At 48.2% G+C, this 22,712-nt stretch overlaps 1 protein-coding gene across 1 annotated transcript; it reads left to right on the top strand.

Moving 5' to 3' along the window:
• The first annotated feature begins 1,831 nt into the window (after positions 1-1,831).
• On the top strand, positions 1,832-21,756 carry METRNL (meteorin like, glial cell differentiation regulator). Its single transcript, XM_015880068.2, has 4 exons — positions 1,832-2,154; positions 6,743-7,131; positions 20,085-20,144; positions 20,810-21,756. The coding sequence occupies exons 1-4, from the start codon at positions 2,042-2,044 to the stop codon at positions 21,124-21,126; spliced, it is 879 nt and encodes a 292-aa protein (XP_015735554.1). The 5' UTR covers positions 1,832-2,041; the 3' UTR covers positions 21,127-21,756.
• The last annotated feature ends 956 nt before the right edge of the window (positions 21,757-22,712 follow it).

Genomic DNA, 22,712 nt, shown 5'->3' with positions numbered 1-22,712 from the left:
TACTATGGAATAGCTGTGAGTAGCCGGAAGAGCATTGTGGGGATTGAGATGCAAATGAGCGAACCGAGCAGCCCCTTCTGCAGAGGTTCCCTATCTCCTTCTGCCCCTCACTTCGGAACTGGGGGAGGCTTAACCTGGGAGCTGCCCGCAGCCACGGGCTCCGCAGCCTCAGCCTCTGCTGGGCTCGTTTTTAAGTCACCTCAACGTCGGCCTGATATCAGCATCACGAAGGCACGGAGACGACAACGCTTCCAAAGCCCCCGCGTTGTCATTACTGCCCCGTTGCCCCCAGAACTAAAGACCTCAGATGGGCTGAAACGAGGGGTGAAGGGAAGCCAAAGGCTCTGCAGAATAGCGCTCTCTATTTCAGAGCCTGAAATGTTCCCAGTTTTCGGGCAGTTTCCAAAGTTCCGATGTAATGTGAGCGGCTGCCCGGGCACTTGTTTGTTTTACCAAACGCAGAGAGTTGGAGAGCTGAGGAGGGAATCGGATCCGAGGGGCTGGGGGGGCAGCATGCAGAGGGTTGGACACATAAACACACCGAGGAATAAAGCAATATGGGGTTTTCTCTGTATGCTTTTCTTTCCAGCGGCGGGGCAGGAAGCAAAACAATCCAAGAAAACCTCCTTCTAAAGAAATAATCGAGGCTCGGAGCCCTGTAGCCGTGTGGCCGCACATGAGAACGGGGCGTTTTGCATGTCGCATGTTGTCATCGCGTCCCTTCGTGCTAATTGAGTGTTTACATGCATTGCATCGTTCGACGTAATTACTGCGATTATGTTCATGCTTCACGAGCAACAGGACGCTGCTACCTGTGATTTACAAAACAATAACAACAACCAAAAACCCGACGTGAAAAGCTGAGCCCGCAAACGGAAAGGGATGCGGTGCTGAGGATGCCGCCCTGCTGCAGCAGCAGGCAGGGAGCGCTCCGAGCTGCACCATCCGCCTACGTGTTATACAAGGCACTAAGGAGGGTAACACCAAACTGTGAGCCCGCTGTATGTGTTTAATGCTCATCCGTGAACTCTCACCCAGAAAAAGCCCCTCAGTGCCCTGCCCCGAGCAGTGACAGACACTTGAAAGAACAACGGGACGCTGAGAAACGCAGTGATCTGGAAGTGCGTTAACCCCTCTACTATCTGTGGGTGTGTAACATCATCCTCACCCCCGCTGAAAAGAACGAGTGCTGTCTGTGTGCTGTGGGATCTCCCCCACATTTAGTCCTCCCCACCCCCCTTTCTTGTCTTGGGAAGTGCGGTTATGGGGCTCTCCCACCCTGGGAAGCATTTCTATGCTGCTGGTGTCCCGTAGGAGGGGGATTTAAGCATCCCAAGTCGACTATGGATTAAATACGGACATTAAACAAGACACGGTGGTATCCAGAGCGGTCATTAAGGAGAGCTCACACATATGATCGACTCTTAAGTGTTTCCTGCTAAGTGGTGACACAAGAAGGTTCCAGCAAAACGATCAGCCCACATCGTCGAGGAAAGCTGGAGAGCTGCTGGGGGCCGAGGTGCGTGATGCGCTTCTGGCACCGCAGGGACGTGACGGAGGGAGCGCAGCCCCTTTGCCAGCGGGTCCTGCGGGGTCAGCCAAGGCCGGAGCTCACGGGGAGAGGCGGGCGGAGCACCGGGCAGTGCCGGGCACCTGCGCTGCGCCTTAATGTGCCCGAGGCGCAGCGGCAGCTCCCGATCCGGCGCCGCGTTTTGCTCGAGCAGCGAGTGCCGGCCCCGCCGAAGGAGGAGGGAGGGAGGGATGGAAGGAGGTGGCGGGGGGGGAGGAGGAGGAGCTCAGCCTTCTCGGGGAGGCCGGCCCGCTCCCGCCCCTCAGCTGGGAGCCCGCAGCCGAGCCGCTGCAAACTTCAGAGCCGAGCCGAAGCGGCGCAGCGTGGAGCCGGGCATGGGGTAGCCGCTCCGTTCCGCTCCGCCCTGCGCTGCCCGCCATGTAGGGGAGCCCACGGGGGGCTGCGCGCATCGCTCCGCACCGCTCCCGAGCAGCGTTCGGCCCTTGGGCCGGGGGTCGCGGCGGGGGGACCATGCGGAGCGCCCCGGCCGCCGGGCTCCTGCCGCTGCTCCTGGGGCTGCGGCTGCTGCTGGGCGGCGGCGCCGAGGCGCAGTACTCCAGCGACCTGTGCAACTGGAAGGGGAGGTGAGGCCAGGGGGAGAAAGAGGGGGATGCCTCGTGTGTCGTCCCCCACCCCACGGGGAGAAACCGGGGGCGATAACAAAAGGGCGATAGCGGGATGCTCAGCCGGGTGCGGGGAGGGGGCGGCACGAGGCGGGAGCGGGGCGGCTTTGCTCACCCGTCCGTGCGGGGCAGCGCTGGAGCGGCCGAGGCGAGCTCCCAACTGCCCGGCAGCGCCCGGGGCTGAGGACGATGAGGAGAAGGAGGGCGGTGCCACGTTCCCGAGGAGAAGTTTGTCCCCGCCGCCGTCTGCCCGGGGCTGCCCCGTGTTCCGCTGCGATGCGGGCTGCGATGCTGTTCCCCGGGATGCGCTGCACCTGCGGGCTGCTCCCCGCCCCGCAGTAACGCCGTCACGGGCCCTGGGAGCTGCCCGCTCCGTCCCGAGAGCGCGGGGCTGCCGCAGCCCGCTCCGATCTGTTCTAATTGAGCTGAATAAGGAACGACGTCGGTTCTCAAGCGGTTATCTCCCGAATTATCTCTCCTTTAATTGCTAGTAATAAGTTCAGCGTGTGCGGTTGGGTCTGTTCGTAGTTTTAAAAAGCTGCTCTGCTAACAGGGGAGCGCTGCTGGATCCGGCTTTCCATCAGCTTAAAGAGAATTGCTTGGGGAGCCCAGCAATATTGGCTCGGCGCTCTGCTGAGATCTGAATTTCTGTAGAATAAAAGTTGGGCCAGCTCGTGTCAGGAAGGTATTTTGGAGCAGGGAGAATTCGAAGTGGGGAAACAGCTGGGCTGACTCGCAGCGTAACGACTTCCTATCTGCGGCCGTCTAAAGGCGCCGGTGCCGCTATTTACTTCTTTTCTGAACTCTTTTGGACTCCTGACAACTGATGTGTCCTTAATCCCCCTGAGTCCACTTGAAGGCGACTCTGTTCGATATGAGCCAAACTTTTTAGTCCTCTGGTGAACTCCTAATTGCGTTATTTTTCTTTTCCAGCCTCCCTGCTCCATAAGCTGTACCTGTTTCCATCCCTAAGCATTCCAGCTGCGTGCAGTGGGCAGTGGTCCCCACAGAGCCCATGGGGACGGGGCTCAGGAGGGGATGGAGTGCCTGGCTGGCTCCGGCCTCACTGGTAGCAAGCAGGTGTCACCAGAAATGCTGCTGGTCCTGAGGTGTTAACTGGCACCTGATCTGTCCTAAAGGACCAGCAGTTAGGAAGGAAAGAAGGGACTTTGATGTCCCAATAAGTACCCTCTAATTAAGTATTTCAGTGTGGATACTTAATAGCTACATAGGTCAGAAAGGATTTTCTATTGTGGAATATAATGTTCTGAAGTCACGGGGTGGTTTGTGTTATATTTTGGCCGTAACTTTGAACTTGGATACCAAAATCGAGTCTTTCTTCTTGTTGAGAAGTTCTAGGTTGGCTTGTGTAGGCAGACTGAGAACCTGGTGATCTCCAGCAAACCTGAAGGTGTTTTCTCACCTTGAAGTGCATCTACATTAAAAATGATGAAGATAGAATCTACTGCATATAACTTTTTTTTTCCCCAACCAGTTTGTGAAGCAAACAGCCCATATCCCCAAAGTACTGTGAGGAGCTGTGCTGGGATTCCTATGCATATCCCTCATGCTTCCAGGGGAATGTGATGCAATGCACGATGTGACACCTGCAATTTAAGTACACTCAGTAGGCCACAGCAGCATCCTCATAAATAGCTTAGTACAGAGCTTTCAGCATCCTCATAAATAGCTTAGTACAGAGCTTCCAGGAGAACACTATCCAGAAAGCAAGCAGAAACTCTGCTGTGGTGTGTGCCTGGTTATTACTCTTGGTGTAGCTTCAGGTTTTCTGGCTGCAGTGACTTCACAGTGCTTTGGGTAAAACCACCCCTCTGACACGATGGGAATATGCTGCTCTGACCTTATTGATACACTCTGGAAGAGTGAGAATTCAGCAGTGATGTGGCAGATTACACCCATTGCTTCCCCCTGCACTGGGGAAGTCTTGATGTTGTCATCCCGAATGATCTAATTATCCCCCAAATTAGGATCTGAAGTTCTCTGCATTCACCAAAGGGTGCTGAGAGGACATGGGTACTTTGAGTGCTCTTTGGAGCACCTGAAATAGAAGCAGATAGTGCCATTCCTGTCATCCCTTTTTTCTTCTGAATAGCACCTGCTGCTTATTGCAGCATAACTGCTTACTGCACCAATACAGCCATAGATCTTTCAAGGCAGACACGGGGCAGGGCTGAAACCAGAAAGGGAGTGAGGAGACCAATGCAGTGATTCAGGATGTTCTCATGGATTGGTATGAGGAAGCAGTGCGTGTTGGAGATGTAAGTCCCAATAAACTGCAGAGATGTGAAGGAGATGATGGATGGCTCATCCATCACTGTAACCGTGAGCAGATATCTGCCTGCTGGGAATTAAAAGCAACAGAAATGTAATGAACTTGGGGGGGGAAATAGAAAAAATAGACCTCCTTTATTTTACAGTCTGGACCTTTACTTCATGGGATGACTGGCTAGCGAGAGCTAAGCATGGCAGGAAACAAGCTTGAAGTGGTGACGTGTCATTTTGACTGCAAGCAAAGTGACAGGTCTGGCTGGATGATGGTGGTTGCTGTTAAGTAACACTGCCATGTATTTTGAAATCTGCTCAGCTTTTGAGTCACCCTTTATTACAGGGCTTAATGCGTACAGGTACTTGTGCTTGATGTGTCTGTCTAATGGCATCACTCTTGCCTGTGGGATATAATTGGCTTTCAGAAGGTAATTTCAGAGTCCACCCAGTTCTGTTGTATTTTGTTTGAGCAGCATGATTGTTTGAACAAAATGCATGTTGAGGCTTTTTTTTTTTCCTCTGGCAGAAATTCAGTGCTGGTAGGATCACTTACAACAGCAGTTTCAGTGCATGAGTTCAGAGTTTTGCCCCATGCGCCTTCCCTCTGTTTAAACACTGAGGTTTAGGAGTGGAAGTTGCCAGTATGAGGCCCACAGATACTACATAGCTTGTTTTGATGTCCCGAGGAGGAACAAGTGATGCATGAGGGCTGTTGTTTGCTTTTTGTTTTGGTCTCTGTGCAGTGGAATAAACTTGACGCTATTTAGTTTTCCTTATTCACCGCTTGCAAGGGAGCAAACTAATGTGTCTTCTGTTGAGTGGCATCACGCTCGTGCTGTGGTGAAAGTTGATTTTGTGGACCAGATGTGGATTTACAGTCAACTTGAAATGTCCCACTGAAAGTTAAGTTTCCTGAACGTGTCAAGCACTACCGAACTGGAGGGCAGGAGACCAGAGGTCAAAGACTTGTCCCTCGTTTCTCCTCATCTGTGTTCTTGATGTGGCTTTCAAGATCATTCAGAAGCACATGTTTGCAGGCACTGTTATTATTAAATATGACTTTTTTTTCCTTAGCTTCCTCATGTAACCTCTATCAAGTAGGTCACACTGACACTCACAGTAATGAGTCAGTAAATGCAAACCATATGTTGGTGTGTGTGTGTGTGTGTGTGTCCCATTTTACACACAGCTTCTGGTTACTTTCTAAATGCTGACTTGAATTTTAACCCCATTCAGCACGTGAATGTATCTTTGGGGTTGGAGAATGGTCTATTTGGAGGTTTCTATTGAGAAACCAGAGATTGATGTCATTACTTGTGCTGTTTTCAAGAGTGTTCTGTCTTTGCCACAGATTTCCTGTACACCCTTAGTCAAGTTGTTTCATCCTTCTTACGTATTTTCCTTTCTTGGTTAATCTCTTGGTAAATGGGAGTGCAGTTTCACTCAGCACACTTTCTGATATAGAGCCCTCACCAGCTTTCCTTTATTCCTTCAAGTGCTAGAGCCCCTTTTGTAATACTGGTAAATATTAGAGCTTGAAGTCTGGGTAAAGAACCTGTCCAGGGTTGGCCCAGCAGCAGCCACATGCAACACAAGCTGTTCAGAGCCATTCCTGCTTTAGGCTGTGGACAAGGTTTCCCATCATCCTGTAGGGGAGCACAGTTTGGTGCTTCCTAGCTATGACTGAGGAGTAGGGGGAGGTCTTTTTCCCCCACCTCCTATTTTGGAGACTGGGGTGGGAGTATCAGCAGCACCAGAGCATCCCTTTGCTCCAGCTCATGGGGTGAGCTTGGCTTCCCTCCCAGTTTCAGATCCATTGGGAATATAGACTTGGAAGAGGAACAAAGTACTTGTAGAAAGGTGGGGTCAGATCTGTGAGGCTGGAGACCGCGCTGGTGTGAGCCACCGGGAACGGAGCTGCAGTGTACGTGTTGCACTGCTATGCACCCAGTCATTTGCCACAGCTCAGCTGATGTAACCGAGGCTGTAGCAATTTAGCTGCGTTTGATCATGTGCTTATATCCTATTTCGTGCTGAAGTCAATTATTAGTGGTTTGACTTCTTCTTTTCGTAGACTACTTTAAAATTGTCCTTTAATATTAAGACGAATGCTTCTGGCAGCTGCAGAGCTGGCTGGGCCAACACTCAGCCCTACAGTAGATTTCCTGCGCTTGTTGATGTGGCTCTTTGAAGGTTTGAGGTTATGACATTTGCTTTCCTAGCTCTGCCATTTGTCTAACTTTCTCTTTCTTTCTTCCCTCAGTGGTTTAACTCACGAGTCTCACAAGAAGGATGTTGAACAGGTCTACCTCCGCTGTTCCGAAGGCTCCATAGAGTGGATGTATCCCACGGGAGCGCTCATAGTCAACCTGCGACCCAACACTTCACCTGCCTCCTACAAACATTTGACTGTTTGCATAAAACCCTTCAAGGACTCTGCAGGAGCAAATATTTATTTGGAAAAAACTGGAGAACTGAAACTCTTGGTCCGAGATGGAGAGCGCAGCCCCAGCAAAGTCTACTGCTTTGGCTATGACCAGGGGGGGCTGTTTGTCGAGGCCACCCCCCAGCAGGACATTAGCAGGAAGATCACAGGCTTCCAGTACGAATTGATGAGCAGGGGGATTGCATCTGATTTGCACACAGTTTCTGGTGAGTTCTGGGATATCGGTTGTGTTTTCACGTATTGTATCGGATGCAGAACAGATGGCAGAGTGAGTGAGTGAGTGGGAAAGTGGCTGGGTCTGAATTTCATGTGCTTTTAAGGGCATGTTTTATAAACAGGCTATTGCGGAAGAATAGATCTATTTATTTATTTATTTATTTTAATTCCTTCTTCTTGTTTTTTGGAAGCTGGTAGCACAGGCTGGACTCCAAATGATTTGTTAAGGGTCTGCATTGTGAAGGGTTCTCCCCTTACAGGCCTGGGGTGAATCACAGGAACTGGCTTTACCCGGCAGTGAACTCTGATGTGAGCAGGGCTGCACTGCAGTGGTTGGCCAACCGCTTTCTTTAATCAGTTTTAAAAACCCCGCTGCATGTTTGGAATAACAAACATTTAAACAAGGAGGAACTCCTTTTCCGTCTCTTTTTTTTTCCCCTTTACAACCACTGCTACTCGCTGACCCAGTTATTTTTTCCCTCTCTGGTGTGCTCCTTCCTCAGCTCTTCCTGGTTCCTTCTCTGGAGCATTGCAGAGCCTCCAGCAGGCTGACACCGCATGCACTGTGCCAACGTTGTCTTCTCTCTCACCCACTCTGCAGATTGAGTTCTGCAGGGAGGAGTTTTACACCAAGTTTGTAGGAAGGGGGAATGGACAAAAGAGTTTATGAGCCTTAAAAGTCTGATACCCCGGGTTGGATGGGATCTGGTGGTTGGCAACCAGCCTGTGGCATGTGGTTGGACCTGGATGTCCCCTCCAACCTGAGCCATTTTGTGATTCCACTTGAGAACAAAAGCTCTAAGTGTAACCTAATTGTGCTGATTAATTAGGCAGTTTGAGAAGGATAACTAGCCTTGGTGGAGGATGAAGGGGAAATTCTCTTCAGATGGGTTGTGTCTGATTCTCCTCCATGCAGAATCACCCCTAGGTTTTATCCCTGATAAAAGGGAAGGGAAGCCCAGTGCATCCTGAGCCGCAGTGGATGGAGGACAGTGTGCCCCAAAACTCAGCCCAAGGAGCAGCACGGAGCTGCTGAGGGTGGGCAGTACCTTGTGCTATGGCTGAGATGCCATTTCTAGGCCGTGCATCTCCCAGCCTGTTTTGGGTAGATGACTGCAGAGATTGAGTCCCGTTCTCTTCCACAGTAGGACCCTGGATTAATACATTCGTGCATTCTTCCTGCTCTGCTGCCGTGCAGATGTTGGCTGCTCAGATCTTTTCCACAGGTCTTATTTCCATCCTGAAAGAAGGCAGTGGGCTGAGGACTAATGCAGTAACCCCGATAACTGACAGGTGGCGTGTTTGCCATGAAAACAAAAAACACAAATATTCCCGTATTTAAGTTGCCTTCTTTGCTCCTGCTCTGTGTGCAGCTCGCAGGGCAGCATTGAGGGCCGTGCGTTTCAAGCAGGCTTCACCACTTCTGCATCGTACAAGAGCTGCAAAGAGGACCAGCACCAACTGCAGAGCTGCTTTCCCTGTAAGATCGTTTCTTCAGGGATGAATGTGCTGTGCAGAATGCGAGCTATGTAGTAAAATTCCATCGCAGAAGACATTAAAGACATTGTTTGATCAGTTATTTGGAGAATGTTCCCAGAGTCAGTGCTCCTTTCTTTGTGAGGACACAGATGCAGGCAGGGCCAGCAAGAAGCAAGGCACGCTTCACCAAGAAAAGTCAAGCTTTCCCCAAAGAAAAGTTGAGATTGTTTTTGCATATGCATAAAAATAGCACACAAGAAAGAGTGCTCATCCCCTCTGGTTTTAATTTGCACGTGGAGATGGTTTCTTTTGAGCTTTGTTGCAGTTAAGCGTGCTCACCATCTCGGTACAAACTGTGCTGTTCTCAGAATCCAGTGCTCTTCACGTCAAATCTTGGGTATTTTTCTTCAGAGACTTTCAGCAGTCAGACCGAGGGCTGAATCCGATTACAGCCTTCCTCTCTGATAGGCACATTAAATTGCTTTTTCTAGCTGAGCTCTATGCTCCGCTCTGACAGACGCTGGTTGACTCTCAGCGCTGTTATAAAACAATGTGGTAGGCTGTCCGCTTCACGCTCCAAGTGTCTTGTTTGGACAGAAGAAGTGTTTTAATAGTTCATCGGCAGAGCCTTCAAGGCAAACGAGGGATCTCTATTGTATTTTACAATGATTTCTTCTGCCTTTTTTTGTTGTTTTTTTTTTGATTCTCTGATGCTAGGGAGGGGTGATGGGGGAGGGATGAAACCACGATGGAAATGCCATACATGACTCTTTCCACTACTCAGTCAGATGAGCACTTTTATTCTCCTATAAATATCTATATGTCTGGGGAAACTGCCAAATAGCTGCCTTGCGAGGCTTCTATGGAGCAATGCATTCAGGACCCCTCGCAGCCTGTGGACCTTCTTTCTTCCGTAGCTGCTTCTGCTTTTGCTGATCTGTCCGTATGGGGAGGAAGTTCACTGCAGTCAGTGGTGCTCTCTGTGTGGTTGGGTGCCTGCAGCTCGTGCTTTGGTCATAAAAGACCCAGGTGTGGGGCTCGGTGATCCAGCCCTTTCCTTGTACAACAGCTATTCCAGCAATCACTAGCAATTTTCTCTTGACTTTCCCTCAACACTGCGTTTGTTTCCTGGTGATAATTATTGTACTCTGCTCTTGAGTTTACTCTCTCCTCCTAACTTGGCATCCCGGCTCTGATTAAAGAGTGTAAGTCATCTGTTTAATACTTTAATGACCTGTTGTGTCCTCAGAGTCCTGACATTGCAGGGCGCATCAACAAATCAGCGATGCTTGGCAGGGTGCCTGTGGTTTAATTAGAAAACCTCAAGTTTTATTAGTTTGCAGTCATTCTTTCCCACTTAATCAGAGCCTTGCAAATAATTCAGCAGAAAACACACACATGGGTTCTGAACAAGCCTTTCCCTTTTCTTGGGAGGGTTGAAACACGGCGCGTCGTTGTGATTTTCCAAATCTGGGGAGTTTGGCTCCGAGTTTGCCTTACCGCATTCTCGAATGGTTTCCCTAATTGGAGGAAATACGTTCTGTACACTGATCTGCTTTAGTTTAGGTTTCTGAAAGCTGGCACGGGATGGTTTTTAGTCTGGTGGTGACCAGTGAAAAAACAGCATTTCACATCACTGGGAATTCACAGTCCCATGGAAGGGTCAGCTTCACCATTCGGGCATCCTGATGGCTGTGTTCTCCCTGATAGCCAAGGCGATGGGTGGTTGAAAGTGGTTTTGTTTTCAGATTAGGTTTTGGGTTGGAACCCCATCCATACTGATGGACCATTGACTTCAGCACTTGCTTTCAGTGGCTCTGAAGCCCAGCGGAGGAACTGAGGCAGTGTGACATTTTGGCCCAAGGCCATCGAGAAGCTGCAGAACTCGTTTAGGTTGTTGAGTTCTGTTGATTCTAATCTCTTCTGCAGGGTTAAAATACTCCAAGGCTGCGTTAGACTGGCAGGTAGATGGAGGTTGTGCCAGGAGTGTTCTTCAGCCATGCAGCTCCCAGTGGTGTTCTAAGAGCCATGATCCACCCACACTGCAGTGCAGCACGTGTGCGCCTGGCCTGGGTCTGCTGGGATCAGATTCCTATGGAAAGAGCAAAGGTCCCTTGAGAGTCATTTGCTTTTCCTGTTCTTCAGCTGCTCCTCTCCCATCCTGAAACAGGGCTCTGTATGTTTGGCCAAGCACTGGAGGACCAAAAGTGCCTTTATTTTGCTCGTTGAGTTCTGTGTTTCAGGAATATCACATCCAAGCTCTGGATCCATCTTTACATAAGCATAATTTGCCTTTCCCATTATGTGCTCGTGGGGTTATCTATAATTTGATTGTTAGGGCTCAGGAGGTAAATTGAAAGCACTTTCATTACACACCCACTTTTGTGTAGTAAAGAAGTCAAACTTTAACAAAAATGGCCCTTTATCTTGACGGCATCTCCTCGCTTAGTGCAGGTTCTAGTAACTGTTTGATATGTTTTCCTTATTAATGCTGGGTACCTGCCTGAGAATATTAATAGATAGAAGGTTCTGTGCTCAAATGGGTATCTGAAAAACAAAGCAGAACTGGCTAAATCCAGTTAACTAATGAAGGACAGTATTCAGCTATTTCCTGTAAGCTATTAATTCACTGGCCTGAGAAAACAGAATGGAAATTAAGAACGCTTATTGGTATCTGGGCTATGATTAAGAGCTTAAGAGAAAAGCTTTTTGGGTTTCTTCCTGTGTGGAATGATTTTGAAGCACAGTTCTGATGCATGGGCAGCACACATGCTCCATTTACACTCTCTTACATTGAGCAGGGCTGATGCTTTCAGGAATCAGTGAGCCTCAGTAAGGCGAAACTGTGGAACTGAGAAGTCTTCAACCACGATTAAAATAGGAGGGATGCCCTAATTTAATCTCTCCTTCTCCCAAGCAAATGGGTTTGACAGCAGTCTCCTGTGGTCCCGCTTGCCTTTTGATGTTGCCAGGGCAGGAGCTGGTTCTGCAGCGGGCAGACGAGGTGACAATGGAGCAGCAATGATAAATTCACAGCTGCAGGGGACAGGCTGTAAGAAAATAGCTTATTTTTGCTAGACTGGCCACGAATGCCGTTAGCTTATTTCCCAACTCAGTGGGCAGTCAAAACCAATAAGCAGTCAGGTGAATTGTGCGGGCAGCTGGGGCTCTGCTTTGCGCTGACCTTTATGCATTGCAGGAGATGGTCCCCACCACCAGATCTGCAATCCAACAGAGTTGCTTGGCAGTCTTTAATAATGCTCTGTGCTTGCTCGGCAAAAGTGTTTAGTTTGCTAATTCCTAAGGCTGTAGTTATAGAGGGGATGGGGGGGCTGCATTCCACCTCCTGCCCCTCCACCTTCCTGGAGGAGTAAGAAACTTAGGTTAGAGTTTGCCTGCACTGGGGGCTTGATTTGCAGGGCAGAAAATCTCTTTAGCTGTAATCTGTTGTAGAAGCCAGAAAGCATTCACTGTAATGTTACGTGGGTACCTGGAAGGCACCCTGGGCCCAAATCTGTGACTTGTTAAATATGTATGGGGAGCCTGGCTGGGTTTTCCAGTACCTTCACCCATCCCCAGCATCGTTATGTGTGCAGGATGGAGCTCTGCCCCAGTGGGGCTGTGGGGAGATTTACACCAATGTAGTCAAGGTTTAAGTGGAAGTGAGAAATGTCAGGCAAGAAAATTCTATGTAGGATGGATATGTCAGTGATCTGAGGATGGCAGGGGAAGAGGGAAAAAAAGAATGTATCTTAAAGCTTTAACTGTTACTAATAGAAAACCTGAAGTATGTTTCTGTGGGGCTCACAGATCAGTGGTATCACATCCATCACCTCCCTGTGTGGGGCTGAGCCCTCTATAAGGATGAGCTGACCCAATAAACCTGGGTTTAAAATGACACTCGCTGTGTTCCTTCTCCGTGTACCAAAAAGAATTTGCTTTGTAGAATCAGGCAGGAGAAGGGCCTGTGTGGATGTGAGTGCGAAAGTGCCATTTTATTCTTTTTAAAGATTCACTTAATCTTTGATCTGTCATTACTCTGCTCTCGGGGTTTAACTTTAACCAGCCACTCGTTACTTAATTCTATCCTGCTCTCTGTAGGAGGCATTAATGGCCAAGAGGGGTGGGGATGGGGATGGGGCTGCGCTGCGCTGCAGCTACAGCTCAGCCCATGGCAGGGACATAGGAGCCAACACCATGTAACTTCTCATCTCGTGCCCTTGCACGCTGTCTGAGCGGAGTGTTTTGTTAGCTGTCTGTCACAGACCAAAGCAAACCAGACATCAGAACTTCCCTTGTAACTTTGTTTTCCTCGATCTGGTTAGCGGCTGCTTTTACAAGGCTCTGGAACGGCGTTTTCTTTAGAAGAAAAAAATATTTTCAGAGTGAATTTCAGGAGGGGATGATGAGCCAAGCCATAAATCTTTGTTGTTTTTCAGTCAGGAGAAATATTTGCTCTGTCCCGTGTTGCTGGGGCTGCATGGAGGTGCAGTGCTGCAGCTGTGGGGCAGGAGCAGAACCCACAGCCCTCAGGGATCTCAGACCCACAACACCTCAGCCCCATCCTTGTGCCCACCCAGTGCTTCCATTGCTGGTCCTTGGTGGGGCAGCGGGGGTTTGAGGAAGGAGAGAGGAATCCTCTTGGGGACAAACAAATTGATTTTATTTTTTAATGGCTTTATATTGGCATCTTGTGGGCATAGAGCAGAAGTTCCCAGCAGTCGCTTGCTGTCTGCTTTTCTATTTAATTGCAGGGAGAGAGAGAGAAAGCAAAGAAATGGCAGATGGTTATTGAGGCTGCTTGCACGGGAGCATGTGAGAGTGTAATTGCCGAGAAGCTTCTTGTTTGCTGGGCTCTATTTGCTGGTGCAATTTGAACAGAGGGAATTAAACCAAAGATTTGGTTTACTCAGTAAAGCTATTTGGACGTGATACACTGCAGCCTTGACTGTAACTGAGGGTTTTTATAGGACTGGTGATACAGAGGTAGGTGCAGGAGCTCAGCTAGGTGCTGACCTTGCTACCGCTGCACTGCTGCTGTCCCAGTGAGGCTCTGCCATGAGTTCTTCTCCATTAGCACTAAGCCTGGAGCCCAGCTCCACACTGGGAATAAGTGGGGAGAGATGAGAAGGCAGCAATGGAGGTGGAGCAAAGGTTGCATATGGCAGGAGGGGAAACAGGGAAGGGAGGTGTTGGGGACATGTAGTGGCAGCCCAGAGGAGCTGGGGCAGCATGAAGCATTGTGAAGATATGACACTTCTTGGGATTTCTCCTGGGTTGGAGCCACTTGTGCTGGGAGGTGGAGTTTAATTGTGTCTGGTGATGCTTGAATAAAAACTGCTGTGCAATTTCTTTTGTTTCTTTCCTTTTTTTCCCCTCTTTCAACAAATGGCTGTTTGTGTTTCTCGCTGACCTTTCAGCTCATTTGTCAGAAAGGGTGCTGCATCTTGGAACAGCAGAAAGGCATTGACTCTGCAGTGCAACCCCAGAGAACCCTTACGTGCTCCAGAGATGCTGAGCCAAGTTTCATTTTGAAAGCTGTTACAAATGCAGCTCGCCTGGTACCAAATCTCTTCCTCAAACTGTTTACATAAATAGTCTTCCTTGCTACTTAGGACTTTAATACCTTCTTGGAAGACATTTCTGTGAAAAGATGAATTTCTGGTTTATGGGCTCTTGCCTTGACGTTTCTCAGAATGCGAAGGTCATCACATCTCTACTGGTGAGGTTTACAGTGTGCTTTTTTTATGCTGTGCAGGAAGGATGTGGTATTAACTCAATTCTCTTGGCACACTCCGTGCCACAGCATGTGAAAGTCTGCATTTCATTAAACTTATTTGCAGGTTCAAATAGTTCTTGGCCAATGGTTTCTGTTTTCCAAGTTACTTCTGGAAACCTGTACAAATGTGTGTGTTGAACCAAATATTGGAAAGAAGCTAAGGCAAGGAGCTGGAGGAGGTGCCGAGATCCTGCTTCAGGTACAGAAGTTAGAGGTGGATCTGCACTGCAGCATTGTTGCTTTGGACCAGCTGTTGAATCACCATCTTGTTCTGTACTAAATATCAGCTGAATTGTGGCAGTAGAGGAAGGGAGACACTGAGGTTTTTTAGCTTAGCACAGAGCTCAGATTAACTTTCCAGCAAATAATGGAGATGATTCTTCATGCCTTCAGAAAAGCACTGAACTGGTTCTGTACATTTTTCATAGCATTAACCTTCTTTTGGTTTAAGGAGCGCAATCCTTCTTGACCCCATATGATGGCCATCGAGCCAAAGGGCTGGGATCAGCACTAGCCCAAATTATTGGGTTTGCTCCCCAGCTTGGCATTTTCCTACTGACACGCTAGGAAAAGTGCAGTGCTTGCAGAACAGCCATGTAATCCTATCCCATCCGAAGAACAGGAAAGCCTTGTAAAACAAAAGAGTGATGAGAGAGCTCCTCTGTGTGTTGTGACTGGGTGTCCGTGACTTCCAGCCCAGCTGCTTGGAGTCATCCGGCCGCGTTTTCCCCATGTGTGTGGCTGCAGGTATTGTGTTAAGCACAGGTGTGCTGGATGTGGCTCTGCTGGCTGGAGCTCCTGGCTAACATCTCCATTTTATACTTATAAAGAGGCACTGACATGCAGATGTGTTGATGTAGTTGATGTGTTGAGTGGTGTTTCACTGTGGGGGCTGTGAGTGTTTGGAGGATGAAAGTTATTCTGGCTTTCTTTGGAAGAGCTTTCTGAGGGGGTAGGAAAGCTGGAGGTACACTTAGAAAGATGGTTAGTCAGGGCTGGGTGAACCAGTGGGTGCCAAATTTTGTGACAGGAAAGCTGTCCTTTCAAAAAGGAAGCTTAGGCGAACTTGAGAAGTAAGAATTAAAAGAATTTATTCAGCTTTTTAATTAGTGGAAGTAGGATCAGGGCAAGGTCTTGTTTTTCATGCTCATATGATGTTTGCCCTTGTGCCCAGGCTACATGGTTGAGCCGCAGTCATTTCTGCTGAGGGCTCAGAAATATGACTGAGAAATGCAGCATCATTGGAGAAACCACACTTCTATTTTTACCATCTGCTCCCGGAAGCCTTCGCTCTGCGTTTCCAGGAAGGACATTCATCCTATGATGCCCTTTCCAGTATGACTGCAATTACAGAGCTGCCAACAAGAATATGAAGGGTGTGGGTGGGTACTTTTGGTTCAGCCTGTACCAGTGCTGATGTCAGGCTGGCAGATTGCATCCTGGAGGCTGAGGTGCTGCAGTGATGGCTGCCTTGGTTTAAAGCAGCCTGGTCTGCAACAAAACCCCCAAGCCCCTTTAAACGTGTTCTGCTGAGCCTACCAGCAAGAGGAAAGAGGGCTGATTGTTTTAATCAGTTGATTCAAACGTAGGACTAACAAAGTGCTCCAGCCCTGCCTGGGCATCCTCAGGAGCTTTTGATACTTGGAATGTCTGATTGCCATTCAAAGAGTTATTCAGAAATATGAATGCGTGTGGGTGATGTACAGCATGAGAACTAGAAGCGCTGATGAAGCAGCTGTGTGCCTCCCTGCCCCTGATCCACACCTCCACCACACCGCACGCGTGTACGACCTTAGTGAAACCAAAGGGTTTTCCTCAGAAGGGCGGTTTTCTGCAATTACTTTGTGTTCAACGTTTTCACTTCTGCTTGAAGGTTGTCTCTCTTCCTGTGTCTTCTGTCAGAGTGGTGATGATGTTCAGCAGAGCCTACCTGGAGCCGTGGGGTGGATGGGGGTGGCTGGTGGAGTTGAGGAAATAAAGCTTTGGGATGGTGTGTGAGGACCAAGCTAAACTGCAGCACTAATAGTGCCCTTAAATCCATCCCCAGGGTGGGAAGAGGCTGTCTTCAGCCATCTCCGCTCTGGCACTGGCATCATTGGGGACCACCTGGAGCTCTAGGTCCTCCTTTGGGCCACGTCTGCCTCATTCAGAGCATTTCAGCCTCCCCGTGGAGAAGACCAGCAGCGTGCTCGACAAAGCTGTTGGCCAACAAGTGCAGTCTATTGTTAGCATCGCTGCGTCCTCCTCGGTAACATCAGGTTCAGAGGGCAAATCGCTCAAAGCAGCTGGGACATGACTGCTGGCTCGTGAGGAATGATGTAATTACATCTCCCTCTGCGGGGAGGTGAATAGAGAGGCCTTTGGAGGCACCGGGCTGCAGGGTGGAGGGAGAGAGGGCTGCCTCAGGTTACTTCAGGTCAGGATACTGTCAAAATCCATCAAAGACATTCCCAGGAGAGTCGGCAGCCGACGTGCACAATGCAGGCTTTATGCCACAAGCAGTGCGGTTGAGTTATAGGCATCTGGGTCTTACAGGGCTTCAATAAAACGTTGCTTTTCTCTCTCTCTTTTTTTCCACCTTCCCCTGCTGCTGTGTGAATCAAGGCCCTTTGGCTTATTGAGTCTAAAGGAATTAGTGCAGCTGACGGTGCTGGTGGTGTTGCAGTTTTGGAGTTGTGCTTTGGGACGTGAGAACCTGGACAGACCTCGAGCCGTCCCCAGGGAGTCGGGCATTGGGCAAACACAGCCTCTTGTTTGGCAACTGGGCCCTTTGCTCTGAAAATGAACATCTTCACCTGCTGTGCATGTGTGAATTGTTGTTTTTCCTTTAATTGTTTGGTATTTTCCCTTCAGTTTTGATACAAGTTAGGGTGCTTCGCCTTTTAGCTTGTTAGTGTATGTATGGTTCTGACCTCCCGATAGAGGAAAACACCTGCTGCTCAATGCAGATCAGTACTAAAGGGCACCCCAAACAACGAAGCCGTGGCATAAACACATGGATTCTTTCATGGCTGTAATTCAAAAGAAAGCATAAGCACTGCCTCCTTCTTAAGATTGTATTTATGAGTCTGCACAGGAACGAAGCTTAGGATGTAGCCAGTGAATATTATTTGCTTTTTAATGGTCCGTTTACCTCAGCAGTAATCCTTCACAACTCGCTTTCCGTCTGTGCTCGCATAGCCAGTTTTTGCCACTTGCAGGATGTATTTGATACTCTGTGAATGCAGATGTGGGAGCTGTTCCACAGAAGAGGATTTCTGTTCTTCATCTGTCTGGTATTGCAGCGATGGGTGGTGGTAAATGGTTGTTAAATGAGCTTGCATGCCACCAAACTGCTGTGAGTCAGCATGGATCTGAAGCAGGCTGCAAGTAATGACCTAGTGTGAGCAATACTGAGCACTTTTAATTTCCTTTTGCATTTAAAAAGGATGCAGGATTTTTGCCTAGAGTCTGCAATTAAACTGATTTTTGTTCCACGTATATGCATGCACTTGCTCATTTGACATATTATAGTCTCAGTCTATTTCAATTGACGGAGCCACTTATTTTCTCTTTCATCTTTAATGCAGTTGCTTGTGTTGTGCTCATTTTGGGAACAAAAATGGCTTAGTCATTCTGTTTTTTTTCAGTTTTCTGGGCTGGACAAACTACAGAGATGTCTGGTCTAAAGCAAGACTGTTTTTACTCAGAGAAGTCCAGGATGCCTTTTTCTTATTAGGTCTTTGCAGAGTAAAATATCTGAAATCTGGCATCAAAAATCCAGCTGTTTTTTGTGGATGCCCATCAGTTGTGTTCTTAGAACTTCTGTCCATGTGAAAATGCTGTAGGATTCACAGAGCTTTTCAGGTCATCTCCATTTGGGGGATGTAAGGCAGGACCTGATGTGGGCAGAGGGAGGCTGGGGAATGGGGTAGGATGGGTTTGGTGGGTTCCGTGAATGAAATGGCTCCGTAGTGGGATGTGGTGTGACTTGGGTTTGTCTCAGTTAGATGAAGGTTGGATGTTTGGTTTAGCCACTAATCAAAATCTCTTGAGTCTAAAAATTAACATAGCTTGAGACTGACATTATTGTAGTACTTCGGTTGTGTCCAGGCTTTGGCTGGCTCCGTGTTTCTCATGATATTAAACAGTTTCCAAAGTTCTTTGAAAAAGAGATGCAACGGTATGTGGGAGCGTGGGGGGAAAAAGGCCAGCAAGGGCTGAATTGTTTCTAAAGGGCCTGAAGGCATCCAGGTTCTACTCAATAGAAATACTCAGATGATCCAGATGCTTTAATAAAACTATTCCTAGCCTCTTCTTTTAGAGCTTCTTAACCTTTCTGAATAATTCCTTCAAATATCTCCACACAGAAATGTGCGTTTTCCATTCTCTTTAATCCTATTAAACAGCATGTTACACTGTGTATTAATCATCTGACTGGAGTAAATCTGGTGGATTGAATTCAATAATCCTTCTTTCTGGATCACCGCCTTTCCGGGACCTTGCAAAGAATCAGAGCTTTGCCCTGTCTTACGCCAGATACTGACTGCCTTGTGCTGCCTGCTGGGGAAGGCTGATGGCTGAGAGCTGTTTAGGAGAGTTTCAAGGTACTTCTTAGTGCAATGGATAAACTCCTCCAGAAAGCTGACAGCAGTGAGAGGAAGGGTGTGACAATTCCAGGATCCGGCAGCTGAGTGCTTTCAGATGTTGAGGTTCAAAATCACATTTTTTGGGGGGGGAATTTGTAGGAGGGGCAAAGCTTTGGGCTTGGTGTGGTGTAGCTCCAACGCTGTGCCTCATCTGCAGCATGAGCCCTGTTTTCCTGCAGCCTCCCACCTGCGTGGATCAGGGCAGAGCAGCTCAAAGGGTGTTCGTTTTCCTGGCTGGTGTCCTTCAGAACGACTTCGAGTGGGCTCGGATCCCTGAGCCTCCAGTGGACAGACTTAATTAGCATCCCTAGGCAGGGCAGGCTCTGATAGTAAGCAAATTCCTCAACTCAATGGGGCATTATGGAAACATCTGTACTGCAACTACAGCACCTTCTCCTCAGAAATAGCTGGCTGAGTACAAAGAGGAGCCACATTCTTGCATTGATTAGATTAGTGCAGATATCCAAATGTTTCCAGCAGTACAGGAAATGGTCTTTGTACTGCTTGAGCTCTACCAGATACAGGCTCAAGTTTCCGCTTTGCCTCGACGCCCTCAAACACATGCGCTGGTTTTTCTCTCCCTTCTTTGCCTCCCCCACTCTGTAACCTCCAGGAACTTTGATGTGGTGATAGACTAAATGGCTTGTGAAATAGCCCAACAGCACTTGATAGAAATTGTAAGAAAGAAGCTTTGCCATCAGCCTTTAAAAGGCACATGATCTTCAAAGAGTTTTCAAGAGCTTTGAATTCTCTGCAGATCTCTCTGCAAATGCACCCGGTATCAAAACACATTTTGCATAAGAGCAGTGAGTGTGTGGGGTGTTTGCTAGATAATACATCCCAGCAGGAGTGTTAAAGAGATCCATATTCCTACTTAATTACAAAAATCTCATGGGGGCTGGGGTTGGCCTGCGTTTCTCTTAGTGCTGTTGATGCCTGTCAGATCTTTGGACCCATAGATCCCTTGCTCCCCCCCAAGCAGATTTTGGTTCATTTGAAACCAGCTATTTATTTCTTATCCTCTGGTCCTGTGCTAACTCTGCCTCTTTCTCTCCAGCTCCATGCCGACCATGCAGTGACACAGAGGTCCTCTTGGCCGTCTGCACTAGTGATTTCGGTGAGTTGTTTCTTCCCACCTTGTTGTCCCTCTTGACCTATCACCAAACCTCCATAAAAAGTGATGGACACCCACTGACATCTGGCAAACCCCACTAGTGATAAATGCTGTCCAAAGGGGTGATGTGCACAGCCTCAAAATGCTCACCCACTTCCCCAGGGTGGGCAAAGGATGACCCAGCAACCGTAATGGAATTTCAAAGACTTCTTGGGTACCTCCACTCGCTGCTCTAAAATGGGCTGCTGACAGAAGAGCAAAAGTTTCAATAATTCTCTGCTTCCCTTTTAAAAGAGGAAATCAGTACTAGCTGGTATCAGCACTAGCTGGTGTCTCTGATGGCTGCAGAACAGAAAGTACATTGTCAGAGCTCTAAGCATGTAGCTTGCTGTTATAAATCTTTGTTGCATTTGATGCTGTTTTCCTGATGCAGTTATTTTCGTGCTCAAATTTAACACATGGTGCCCTTCCTGGGCAGGTTGTAAATACAACCCTGAAACAAACACAAATGTGTGCTGGAGGTTATGAACACAAACTCTAGAAATAATAGTAAGGGACCAAACCCAGGGCTGCTGTAGTGAGATCGCTTCCCAGGGGCTGATTTTGGACCCCATTATTCCAATGGGGGTTTGGAGAAACCCTTCCTCACATGGTTTTTGTATTCCCAGTGATCAGAGGCTCCATTCAAGATGTAACGAACGAGGCAGAAGAGCAAGAATCCGTAATTCATGTTGGCGTCAACAAACTGTACAGGCAGAAGAGCAAAGTCTTTCAGCTCACGGGGGAGAGTGGGAACTGGCGAGGACAAATAAAGACCCTGCTGGAGTGTGGGGTGAGACCAGGAGATGGAGACTTCCTCTTCACGGGACGCATGCACTTTGGGGAAGCCAGGTTAGGCTGTGCCCCTCGATTTAAAGACTTCCAAAGGATGTACAGAGAAGCAAAAGACAAAGGGCTAAATCCATGCGAAATTGGCCCAGATTGAAACCCCCCGTTTGGCTGAAGGTCGCTTTTAGAGTTGGGCTGGGAATATTTCCTGGCTGCGGTGAGTACTCTGAACAGTAACTGAGAGCATGGCCAGATCTGGAGCGCAGGCTGAGGCCCTGCAGGACACATCTGCAGCCTGCGGTGCTGTTAGACTCATGGAAGCAACAGAGGTACGAGCTCAGAAGGCTGCCAAGCAAACAAGGCTGGATTTTTAACCAATCTTGTCCTGATGAATTAAGTTATTATATTTTTTTAGTGACTTCCTTAGGAAAACAAAACCAAGAAAACTTCCATGCCTTAATAAAAACCCAAATGAAAGCCAACATGCCTTTGTATCTTTTTAATACTAATTTTTAAAGATGTCTTAAGCTGATGTAGCATTTGGTATGGTGTATTCTGTATAAATGGCCGAGAATGCGATAGAGCACAGTAAACCATCTTAACGTGGATGCTTTGTAAAAAGCTTGGTGTACAATTTAAAGTTGTTTCTTACGACAGAAATTTATGGAGCCAACCTCGTGTGCGTGTTCTTCTTTTATTTGAAAGAATGTACAATCGCCGCCTCCAATTTTTCGGCCAGGCTGGCAAATTCTTTCCATTCCAGAGAAATAAAGGTCCCTGGATTTGACACGTGCTGTTTAAAATCTTCATTTTTTTTTCCCTTCTCCATAAAGCTCATCTCGGTGACTCCAGATGTGCTCGTAGATCAGTTTCTGGGCTGCTCGCTTATTTTGTGGCTTCTCAGAGCAGAAGCAGGGTTCCTGTGAGGCATCGGGAACCGCAGTGTTTTGTGCAGGGGAAGCAGGAGCTATTTTTGGAGAATTTGAGACACGTGGGCCAGGCAAGACTCTTAAGTGTGCTCTTGGATGCTTATGGGGTTATTTTGGGAACACCTCTAAGGGACAGGCTGCCCCTTGGTGCATGCTTGACGCTTTTGGTTGTGCTAGCAGTTCAGAGTGGATGCTCGTGCCTGCCTGTGATCCCCAGGGTTGGACCTCCTCATGAAAAACACCCTCACCGTGTCATTTAGAATCATTGAGGTTGGAAAAGACTACTAAGAGCATCCAGTCCAACCATCCACCTACCACCAGTACTGCCCACTAACCATCTCCCTAAGTACTGCATCTATTTATTTCTTGAACACCACTTACATAGGCAGTGCCCAGGGGAGGGACACTGACTGTCTTCCACCCCCCCCCCTTCAGTCCCATTATCTCCCATAACCTGAAATCCAGTCCTTTAAGAAAGAATTTTTAGCCTCTTGCCCATGTTTCTGTTTCAGCACTTTCTACCACTTCAATTTGTAGGCCATCAGCTTCTCTATATAAAAAGAAACTCCACTTAGTGAATCAAAAAGCCTCATCTCTCCAGTCTCCTCCATGTGGTTGCTGTTTCTGAGTACATCTAAGGGGTCATTTCAGAAGCTTTGTACCTAACTTCTCCTGTTGGATTTCAGCATGCAGTGGCTGCCGGCAGGACGAGGAGGGGAGAACAACATGTTCCTGGAATTGTCTCCAGGCTGCCCACTCTCCTCTTCCTATGTGAGGCTGTGGGAGTGAGGGGAAGAGGCGAAATTAAATGTTC

Source organism: Coturnix japonica, chromosome 18, assembly GCF_001577835.2.
Source record: "Coturnix japonica isolate 7356 chromosome 18, Coturnix japonica 2.1, whole genome shotgun sequence".
NCBI lineage: Eukaryota > Metazoa > Chordata > Aves > Galliformes > Phasianidae > Coturnix > Coturnix japonica.
This window is presented reverse-complemented; position numbering and strand designations above follow the sequence as displayed.